At 25.7% G+C, this 12,603-nt stretch overlaps 2 protein-coding genes across 2 annotated transcripts; both read left to right on the plus strand.

Moving 5' to 3' along the window:
• The first annotated feature begins 146 nt into the window (after nucleotides 1-146).
• On the plus strand, nucleotides 147-2,421 carry LOC115240314 (glutamyl aminopeptidase-like). Its single transcript, XM_029815386.1, has 3 exons — nucleotides 147-698; nucleotides 1,001-1,536; nucleotides 1,935-2,421. The coding sequence occupies exons 2-3, from the start codon at nucleotides 1,022-1,024 to the stop codon at nucleotides 2,419-2,421; spliced, it is 1,002 nt and encodes a 333-aa protein (XP_029671246.1). The 5' UTR covers nucleotides 147-698; nucleotides 1,001-1,021.
• A 745-nt stretch (nucleotides 2,422-3,166) lies between these two features.
• On the plus strand, nucleotides 3,167-11,099 carry LOC115240272 (aminopeptidase N-like). Its single transcript, XM_029815326.1, has 9 exons — nucleotides 3,167-3,928; nucleotides 4,231-4,766; nucleotides 6,214-6,696; nucleotides 7,329-7,497; nucleotides 7,917-8,055; nucleotides 8,269-8,350; nucleotides 9,303-9,691; nucleotides 10,103-10,383; nucleotides 10,918-11,099. The coding sequence occupies exons 2-9, from the start codon at nucleotides 4,252-4,254 to the stop codon at nucleotides 10,951-10,953; spliced, it is 2,094 nt and encodes a 697-aa protein (XP_029671186.1). The 5' UTR covers nucleotides 3,167-3,928; nucleotides 4,231-4,251; the 3' UTR covers nucleotides 10,954-11,099.
• The last annotated feature ends 1,504 nt before the right edge of the window (nucleotides 11,100-12,603 follow it).

The raw sequence follows: 12,603 nt of genomic DNA on the forward strand, positions 1-12,603 counted from the left end.
TTTTTTCTTTTATTTAATATATATTTACCTTATTACATATAATTAAATGTTTTACTCATGTTAATTCTGATTATTTTCTTTAATATATTAAAGTTATAATCATTTAATTTTTATGTTATACCTATATATATGACTCTCTCTCTCTCTCTCTCTCTCTCTCTCTCTCTTTCAGTTTTATATACAATATTTTTATATATGCTACTTTTATATTTTGTGATCAAATTTTAAATTAAGATCGATAATCAAAAAGGAAAATTCACTAAATAGATGCGGGTTTTAATAAGTGTACATGTGCGCGTGCATGTATATAAGTACAGTAAAGACTTCGAAGATGAGAATAAGAAATTAAATATTTGTTTATTGTTGTTTTGCATATTTCTTTGAAATTAACTTCAATTTACGTTAAATTTATAAATAACGCTCATCGATGATTATATGTTAAAATCTGACAATATTATTAGAATGTCTTTTAATGATTGATAACCTTAGAAGTGTTGATCTAATATTACAGATTTATTATGATGTCGTGTACTAAGCATCGTCAGTTGTTGATGGTCTTTTGAAATGATAAGATCGTAATTGTTTTGATATATACTTCCAATATCATATGGTAAACGATACGACAGAAAATAGAGAGATTGGCTGTAGCTAATTTTTACAAAGCAATATAGTTGCATAATACAACTTGTGGTATACAAGTGAGTTATACAAAATACATATGTATATGTCTGTTTTAAATATACAAAAAATGCGAGCACAAAAATATAAGACGTATTTAAATTGCTTCTAGATACAAACACGAATCAAATGTATATCATAATATTTTACATATATCGATATATTTTAATAATTTTGAATATTTCTTTGTCGTTCATTAATTATTCGATGTGAGAATTATGTTCTACACAAAATAAAAAAATGAAACGATATAGAGAGAGTTCTGCGCCATATTTAATTTCTCTGTCTCTGTGCTTTTATAAAAAAAAATTGTTTTCTGCAGATACCTGAGGCAAATATTGATATGATATTTTTAATAATATTATTAAGTAGCGGTTTAATATTCGTTGCTGCGGCGACTCCTTTGACCGACAAACAGTTTATATTACTGGATTATATAAAACCAGAGCATTACAACATCAAGCTTGTACCATATAATCAAGATACTTTCTATGGCGAATGCGACGTCAACATTAATATTCTTCAACCAACGCATATTATAAATTTATATTCAGACATACGATGTATACTAAATATAGAGTTAACTGATAATCCACCACGATTTCAGCAATATGGCGAAGAAAAAGTCATTTATAAACCGATAAAATATTTACGTGACAGTAAGACGCAGATTGCTGAGTTTTCTTTCAAGAATGAGTTATCATCGGGGCGTTACATCTTGAATATGAAATTTATCGGTGTTATAGCTGATAACGGAGGCTTCAGAAGATTTTCTTTAGTGGAAAATAAATTTATCGGTGTTATAGCTGGTAATGAAGAAACTTTTACTTTAACGCAAAATAAAAATAACAATGGAGGGTAAGTAACTGATAAATGCATATTAAATATATGAAATACATTGTTAAATATTTAATATATTGTAATTATATATATATATATAATATACCAAAAATAATATTACATATTATAAAATATATAATAAAACAAAGAACAATTTATCATGACTATGAATAGTAGAAATATTATATAATGATAAAGTAATAAGAAATAGAGTTCAAATTATTTTTTAAATATAATGTTTATACATTTTTAGTTTTCAATACTTCTATGTTGGCAAAAACACAAAAATTTATCGTTATCTAATTCATATTTTTTAATAAGTTAATAAATGAATAAGACTCTCACGTAAAAAAATACAACTTAATATATGTTTATAAATATATAATAACATAAACATATTTTTTAAATTACAATAGGTGGATGGCTGCAACACATTATCAGATAGATAGTGCCCGACGATTGTTTCCATGTTGGGACGAACCGGAATTAAAAGCAACCTTTGACATTTCGATAATATATCCTCGTAATTACAAATGGCTTACAATGGCTTTTTCAAATATGCAAACACGAAAAATAAAAATACTTGAAAACAATATGATGTCGATACACTACGATACTACTCTTGCAATGTCTACTTCTGTCGTCGGGGCAGTTATAATTAATCGAGCAGAATTATTTATTCTTAATATACTTGGAACTGCAACCAACAGATGGTTGCACATGTGGAACAGAAAGATCATCTCATATCTCCTGTTTTATACACAAGATATTGTGGAAAAACTTACGATGTATTTGAAAAGCGAATGGAAAAGATCACAGAAAATTTCGAAAATAGATCATGTAGTAATTCCAGATTTCTATGACGAAAACATGATGAATTTAGGGCTTGTTCTATATAGGTAGATATATAAATAAAAAATATCTTTATTTATTATACATATATTTAAAAGTAATTGAATTACTAATAATATTCAAAATTATAAAATATTTTATAAAATAATGGTCATCTATTATTTTTTATATTCGATATACACACATACACACACAATGAACATTTAGAATTACTTTTTGTGAACAATCGTGAGAATAAGAAACTAATGGCAACTACGAATGTGATAATACTACTGAACATCTCTCGTTTTTTTATATTCTTCTATTCCTTATTAAATTTCTTTGAACGATAGTCCGTGATGCCAATACAATATTATCGTATACTGGCGTGAAGAAGTAAATCACAGTAAGGATGAGTCTCGGACATGTATTAGGACTCATTCCTCTTCAGTTAATTTTTCTGAATATTTAGCTGGGAATCAAGCAACTTAAAGATGCATCGTTGCACAATAAACATAGTTTTATTACCTGTCCAAAGTGACTTGAGATATAATCTTCTCAATTTAACGTATTTATGTGACCTATTTTTATTATAATTTTGCATTTTTTAACTAATTAACATCAACGATTTTACTTATGTACCGTTATTCCATTTGTTTTTCTTTAATTTTTGTTACCGTTAATTAGTGCTGAAAATGACCCAGAAAAAGAGTCGAAACGTACGCAATTCATAACTTTTTTACTATCATTATCAATTAATAAATATTGTTTTTGCGCGGTGATTATGATTTTTTTTTTATGTTTAGGCCGAACTGGCAGACTCTTATTAAAAACAAGAATTTTAGAACATCGCATTTATGTTATCTCCGGACTGCTTTTTTCTATTCCCGATAAGATGCAGAGATTTTTTAGACAGATAAGAAATAAAATTAATAGTTTATTCAATTAATTATATATTATACAGTGTTGTTATGTATGTTGAACTATTTTAGCTTTTTTGATTACATTTGTATTAATTATAATTGCACAAAAGCAAACTTGAGAATTTAAATAAAATATATTGTTTATTTTTATATATGCTACTTTTATATTTTGTGATCAAATTTTAAATTAAGATCGATAATCAAAAAGGAAAATTCACTAAATAGATGCGGGTTTTAATAAGTGTACATGTGCGCGTGCATGTATATAAGTACAGTAAAGACTTCGAAGATGAGAATAAGAAATTAAATATTTGTTTATTGTTGTTTTGCATATTTCTTTGAAATTAACTTCAATTTACGTTAAATTTATAAATAACGCTCATCGATGATTATATGTTAAAATCTGACAATATTATTAGAATGTCTTTTAATGATTGATAACCTTAGAAGTGTTGATCTAATATTACAGATTTATTATGATGTCGTGTACTAAGCATCGTCAGTTGTTGATGGTCTTTTGAAATGATAAGATCGTAATTGTTTTGATATATACTTCCAATATCATATGGTAAACGATACGACAGAAAATAGAGAGATTGGCTGTAGCTAATTTTTACAAAGCAATATAGTTGCATAATACAACTTGTGGTATACAAGTGAGTTATACAAAATACATATGTATATGTCTGTTTTAAATATACAAAAAATGCGAGCACAAAAATATAAGACGTATTTAAATTGCTTCTAGATACAAACACGAATCAAATGTATATCATAATATTTTACATATATCGATATATTTTAATAATTTTGAATATTTCTTTGTCGTTCATTAATTATTCGATGTGAGAATTATGTTCTACACAAAATAAAAAAATGAAACGATATAGAGAGAGTTCTGCGCCATATTTAATTTCTCTGTCTCTGTGCTTTTATAAAAAAAAATTGTTTTCTGCAGATACCTGAGGCAAATATTGATATGATATTTTTAATAATATTATTAAGTAGCGGTTTAATATTCGTTGCTGCGGCGACTCCTTTGACCGACAAACAGTTTATATTACTGGATTATATAAAACCAGAGCATTACAACATCAAGCTTGTACCATATAATCAAGATACTTTCTATGGCGAATGCGACGTCAACATTAATATTCTTCAACCAACGCATATTATAAATTTATATTCAGACATACGATGTATACTAAATATAGAGTTAACTGATAATCCACCACGATTTCAGCAATATGGCGAAGAAAAAGTCATTTATAAACCGATAAAATATTTACGTGACAGTAAGACGCAGATTGCTGAGTTTTCTTTCAAGAATGAGTTATCATCGGGGCGTTACATCTTGAATATGAAATTTATCGGTGTTATAGCTGATAACGGAGGCTTCAGAAGATTTTCTTTAGTGGAAAATAAATTTATCGGTGTTATAGCTGGTAATGAAGAAACTTTTTCTTTAACGCAAAATAAAAATAACAATGGAGGGTAAGTAACTGATAAATGCATATTAAATATATGAAATACATTGTTAAATATTTAATATATTGTAATTATATATATATATATAATATACCAAAAATAATATTACATATTATAAAATATATAATAAAACAAAGAACAATTTATCATGACTATGAATAGTAGAAATATTATATAATGATAAAGTAATAAGAAATAGAGTTCAAATTATTTTTTAAATATAATGTTTATACATTTTTAGTTTTCAATACTTCTATGTTGGCAAAAACACAAAAATTTATCGTTATCTAATTCATATTTTTTAATAAGTTAATAAATACGAATCAAATGTATATCATAATATTTTACATATATCGATATATTTTAATAATTTTGAATATTTCTTTGTCGTTCATTAATTATTCGATGTGAGAATTATGTTCTACACAAAATAAAAAAATGAAACGATATAGAGAGAGTTCTGCGCCATATTTAATTTCTCTGTCTCTGTGCTTTTATAAAAAAAAATTGTTTTCTGCAGATACCTGAGGCAAATATTGATATGATATTTTTAATAATATTATTAAGTAGCGGTTTAATATTCGTTGCTGCGGCGACTCCTTTGACCGACAAACAGTTTATATTACTGGATTATATAAAACCAGAGCATTACAACATCAAGCTTGTACCATATAATCAAGATACTTTCTATGGCGAATGCGACGTCAACATTAATATTCTTCAACCAACGCATATTATAAATTTATATTCAGACATACGATGTATACTAAATATAGAGTTAACTGATAATCCACCACGATTTCAGCAATATGGCGAAGAAAAAGTCATTTATAAACCGATAAAATATTTACGTGACAGTAAGACGCAGATTGCTGAGTTTTCTTTCAAGAATGAGTTATCATCGGGGCGTTACATCTTGAATATGAAATTTATCGGTGTTATAGCTGATAACGGAGGCTTCAGAAGATTTTCTTTAGTGGAAAATAAATTTATCGGTGTTATAGCTGGTAATGAAGAAACTTTTTCTTTAACGCAAAATAAAAATAACAATGGAGGGTAAGTAACTGATAAATGCATATTAAATATATGAAATACATTGTTAAATATTTAATATATTGTAATTATATATATATATATAATATACCAAAAATAATATTACATATTATAAAATATATAATAAAACAAAGAACAATTTATCATGACTATGAATAGTAGAAATATTATATAATGATAAAGTAATAAGAAATAGAGTTCAAATTATTTTTTAAATATAATGTTTATACATTTTTAGTTTTCAATACTTCTATGTTGGCAAAAACACAAAAATTTATCGTTATCTAATTCATATTTTTTAATAAGTTAATAAATTAATAAGACTCTCACGTAAAAAACACAACTTAATATATGTTTATAAATATATAATAACATAAACATATTTTTTAAATTACAATAGGTGGATGGCTGCAACACATTATCAGATAGATAGTGCCCGACGATTGTTTCCATGTTGGGACGAACCGGAATTAAAAGCAACCTTTGACATTTCGATAATATATCCTCGTAATTACAAATGGCTTACAATGGCTTTTTCAAATATGCAAACACGAAAAATAAAAATACTTGAAAACAATATGATGTCGATACACTACGATACTACTCTTGCAATGTCTACTTCTGTCGTCGGGGCAGTTATAATTAATCGAGCAGAATTATTTATTCTTAATATACTTGGAACTGCAACCAACAGATGGTTGCACATGTGGAACAGAAAGATCATCTCATATCTCCTGTTTTATACACAAGATATTGTGGAAAAACTTACGATGTATTTGAAAAGCGAATGGAAAAGATCACAGAAAATTTCGAAAATAGATCATGTAGTAATTCCAGATTTCTATGACGAAAACATGATGAATTTAGGGCTTGTTCTATATAGGTAGATATATAAATAAAAAATATCTTTATTTATTATACATATATTTAAAAGTAATTGAATTACTAATAATATTCAAAATTATAAAATATTTTATAAGTTTGCATATTTTTATGTGTGCTTATATAAATTTGTTCAATTGAAAAATATATATTTTTATTAAATATATGTTTCAAAAATTTCATTAAATATATATTTTTGGCAAACTTAAATATTAAAAATTTAAATTTTTATAACTAATTTTTATAGTTAATTTTAATAAATAACATAAATATTTTAATAAATAACATAATAGCGTATGTGATACATTGAAATTTCATATATATATATATATTTATAGAACACTAATTGAGATCACATCATATCGCTTGCATTGCGTAGTGAAAAGACATTTCTAGTTTTATTATTTTTTTTGTAAGTAGCTTATATATTTTTAAAACATGAAGCAACTGATCGAATAGTAATTCTTTTGCGCGCACATATTCTTATTTATACCCGAATCAATATACATAATGTATATTACATACATATGTATATATGTATGAATATGTATGTACGTATGTATGTACGTATATATTGCATGTTAATAAAGATTTACAATATAACAAACTATATTATTTTAAAACTTTTTTTAGAGAATTGGATGTTGTGTACAAAGAAACATTAGATCCCGTTGGGCGTAAAATTAAAGTGCTTCGCTTAGTAGTTAGTAAAATATTACGAGAATGGTTTTCATTTCGGTGGTCACACTCCTGGTTAACCGAGACTTTCATTACATTTTTTGGAGCCTATGTCATCGATAAGGTAATTATTATATCTTTAGCTCTCAGGCAATGATTATACATAAGAAGTGTTTATTAATATATGGCAGCGATGAAAAATATTCTTATGTTTTTTAATACTTTTTTACTTGTAAAGATGTTGGTCTTAAAAAAAATATTATCTAAAAATATATATATGCGTGTGTCATGTACAATGAAACTAAAATAACAAAGAAATAAAATCTATAATAGAAAATATATGCTTTGAAATAATTTGAGAAATAATTTCCATAAAATAATTGTTGAAACGCATATTTTATTTTAGAGATATGTATCTTACTATATTTTTAAGTTTAAAAAAAAAGAAGTAGAAAATAGCGCAACGAATGCAAATTTGCAAGCATTTCTTCCACGATTTGTATTATTATATTAAAATAATTACGTTAAAACTTTATTTGTTAGACTATCCCAGATTCTCGAATAATGGATTTATTCGTGGTACAAATTCAACAAGATTGTCTGCATTTAGACGCTGAGTACAGTATGTGGCCTCTTAGTTCACAAATCAACAGTTCTTTTGAAATTCCTTATTACATCAGAGGTATAGTAAATTTAATTAAAATTGCCATGCAAGTAAATTCTTAAATATAAAATTGAATGTTGTAAAAGAATAGGTAAAATTAATAATAAAACTATATACTTAAATATATATATGTAATTTTATGTTTATATATATAACAAATCATTTTCTACTAGCTGTGTTCATAATTAAATACAGGCACTGTAATATATATGATTACGTGTATTGTTATAGCATCCGTTATATTGCATATGTTGCAACACACAATTGACGAAGAAGCATTTTGGAAGGGTATCCGTACATATATATATGACGAGTAAGTAAAATACTATAATCTAATAGTTAATCTAATAATCTAATAATCTAATACATACGATTGAGTTAAACATATTAAGTATATATGTATATAATAATAGTTCTATAAAAGATTTTAGTTATTGTATTATTTTGTAAACAGTAAGTTATGTATGTTTGTATGACATACAAAAAATACATTCTGGATCATTGAATATATCTACTTTAATATCTTATTGCTTTTTATCTGATTGACACTGTGATTGCTTTTTCTCTTTCTGTTTTTCATTTTATCTAAAAAAGTTAATTCCTATGAAGGCTCAAATTTTCTTACTTTACAACCTAAGGCGTAAATGACTTTAACGTCTTCTGCGTGTATTATGTTTTCTTTTCATTTATTTTTCTTCTATTTTAATATTCAATCCTTTGCTTTCGCTTTATAAAGCAAAAGCTATAATTTATTTGTTCCTTTTATTTGATTTTAATTATAACATGTGTTTAGATTACATTAATCACATTAACATATTCATTTATTTCTCATGATCTTAATTAAAAGAGAAAGAATCTCGTGTCTCATTATTTATCATATTGTCATTTAAGATATGACTTAAATAAGGTGCAACTTTCCCTCTTATATTACATTATATATACATAATATGCGAATATAAATAAAAAAATAATTTTGGTAAATATGCATATTAGGTTACACCTCACCGATGACTTTGACCTTGACATATGTTGTCAAGGACATAACCCTGAGTAACTTTCCCTTATAACTTAACCGGCGGTCTCTTAGTGCGCGGTCTTATAGTTCCTGAGATATTTAAAGTTAACATTTGGGTAATAATATAGAGACAGAGAGACAGTCCGCCCCACAATTGTTGCATGGATGAGAAAGTATATGCGTGGACGCAGTGGGATGCAATAATTTATCCATTGTTTACTTTCAACAATATTAAAATTTACAATTTTAGTACATATAAGTGGGGCGCTTCTAACGATTTCTGGACAGCTATGCAAACTGCCTTCGATGAAATACCATATTTTCCATTTGAAGGATTTAATATAACAAAACAAATGGATCCTTGGATCAAGCACAAGCATTATCCCGTCTTGAAGGTAATACGGAATTCTGGTGGTTTTCAAAACATAACACTAGAAATTCTCAATACATCAAATAATTGGAGCATACCTCTAACGTATACTATGCAAGCAGATCTCAATTTTAATGATACCTTACCTGAAATTTGGTTAAATATGTCAGATGTAGGAAGGCATGTATATATTTTGGATATTGCAAATAGTAGTTTTGATAGAGAGCTTAACGAGACTGAATGGATAATATTCAACGTAAGACAAACTGGTAAATATTAATAAATAGCAACTATTTTTACACTACAAATGCAATCAAAATTTTCTTGAGATGCTTAATTTTTATGTTACGTTTGAAAATAATGCACATAATAATGCATATTAAAACATAATATAGAGATTATTTATAGTACAAATAAGAAAATTAATTTATGTAACGAATCAATTTGAATTTATACAAAATTTTTGACGCAATTTAAATTTCCACAAACCATCAATTAAAAAATAACAAAAAGTTTTATGTTATTAATTTTTTATAATAATACAATTATTTTACATTTGGTACATTCATGTTTAATACAGTTTTAATGTGATTTAAAAAACATATATTTAGATATTTAAAAATATTTTTGATAATTCATTAAAAATATAACTAATGATAAAATTTATTGTTGTTTATCAGGATATTATAGGGTCAACTACGATGCTAAGAACTGGCAATTAATTTCGGATTACCTAGACTCTCCGCATTTCATGAACATACATGTTCTCAATCGTGCTCAACTTATCGATGACGCATTTCATTTAATGATAGCACGTCAACTCGATTCTTCTATATTCTGGAACCTCACGAGATATTTACACCAAGAGGAAGATTATGTGGCATGGTATCCTATGTTCAAAGCTTTGGAACAAATGTCGAGTGTTTTTCAATTACAGGATCCAGAAGTTGATGCTATTAAGGTAATTATTAATTAATTTCTAGTTAATAAATATATCATATATTAGAAAGTTGCATGTAAAACATATTTGCTTTAATTCAACACACAAACATATAGATAATAATATATAAAAATTAAAAAGTTGTAAGGTACGCATAGTAACAAAAACTAATAAAAAGTTTATATTGTTTAACGATTATTAGGAAAATATGAACAAAATATTGAATACACTGCTTCAAAAACTTGAATATGATGAATTCATCGAATATACAGGTCCGATCGAAAAATACGAGCCCGATCTTATAAAATCTTTAAGAGAAGATGCTGCAAAATGGGCATGTCTTTTTGGTGAAATCAATTGTAGAAAAAAAGCCTCCGATATATTAGAACTATATTGGCCATTTCCAAAGCAGTAATTTTTTTCTTATATATTCACAATATTCTTTAGCTACGGTTTTCTGTATTTATTGTAATATGACGTTTCAGATAAATTATTGTATCAAAATATGCAAGATTGTAGGTTAAACTTTTTTAACAGAATTTTATTTTTTTATAGGATTTTGCCATGGTGGAGAGAATGGACTTATTGTAATGGTTTAGCAGTGTCAAACTCTACTTGGTGGAATATTTACGATTCGTGGCAAAGAAACTATGATAACAGACTCTTCAAATTATTGGCTTGCACTGAACCTGATACTATCATAAATTATTTGACTCTAATAATAGATATAGTTATAATTCAACCATCGAGTGAAAGTGAAAAGTTATTAGTCGAAGACATTATTAACAATTTCCCCTTTATTTTGGCAAAACTTGTAAAAGACAAGGATATGCTTTTATACATATTAGATAATATTCTATATTTTGGAGAAGCCAGTGTAATGCCCAGGTAAAAATTGTGATATTTTTATACTATTCTTAATTATGACGAAAGTTTGTTATCTGTATGCTTTTTATTTTGTTTCTATAGAATGGTCAACATGATTCCAACATTAACTATTATTATTAATCATGTTTATTCTGAATTAGAACTTTTCTTATTATATATCTTCGTATATGCTGTGGTTGTATAACATTTTGTTTTATTTATGTCGAAATTAAAAAACTAAATTAAATATTTACAAGCTAATAAATAAAAAATCAAATTAATAAAAATCAAAATCAATGTTAAATTATTTAAAAAATAAGATTTAGATTGATATTATTTATAAATTTTTATTAAATTTTGATACATTATATATACTAAAATAATTCATAGATGTAACTAGAGATAATATATTTATAATTATAATTTTCATGTTTCATGATATTTTTTGGTCACGGATAGATTTATTCCTATTAATTGACAAAAAAAACTGCAAGATATGTCTGATTTATTCTTAAATTTATGATTATATTTAAAAAAGATATACATAAAAAACAAATTTAGAGGTTTCTTTTTATGCTATATTGAAGTTTATGCGCATAATATATAGTGCCCTTTCCAGACGCCTAAGCGATAAACTTTAATATTATTAAAATAGTCCTTTAATTTTTTGCCGTTGTTTTTTACCCTATTTTATTATTTATTGATAATAAATATCTATACAATCTGTTTTAGGAACGTAAAGTTTGGGAAAATGTGGTCCAACATGTGAGCAAAATTTATAAGAAAATACAAATACGTAAATCCGAAATTGAAAGCCAGAAGAAGTATCTACAGAGCTTTAAGCTAACCAAATAATAAGAAAAAATAACAATTGTGTAAGATGTGCATATATTTGCAAATTATTTTTATATTTCATAGCTATTTCAAATTGTGTATACATTTATATGCGTTAATAGTATACTTTACGATACACAACTCACCGATTTTCTTATCATTTTATAAACATAACGCAGTTAAACTATGCAGTTAATTACGTAAACGAAAGAGTATAAGAGTTCTTAAAGTTTACAAAGAAGTTAAATGGAAATACGTCAAATACCATTCATGCACTGGTAGATGTACTTATCTACTTTAAATAATTTTTCTCCTTGTGATAATATCTAATTTTTATAATATATAATTAAGTTTATAATATGTGGTGTAAGTAATTTATTATTAGTATTTATTATTAGTATTAATAATGTCTAATATTATGTATATAAATATTAAATACATTAGCTTTTTAAATACATTTAATTTATTTTTGATATCTTTAATAATAGTAATAAATTTAACCATAGTATATTAATATTTAAATTATATATATACATAAAT

The sequence above is a fragment of the Formica exsecta genome, unplaced genomic scaffold, assembly GCF_003651465.1.
Source record: "Formica exsecta isolate Colony F162 unplaced genomic scaffold, ASM365146v1 scaffold423, whole genome shotgun sequence".
NCBI classification, from domain to species: Eukaryota; Metazoa; Arthropoda; class Insecta; order Hymenoptera; family Formicidae; genus Formica; species Formica exsecta.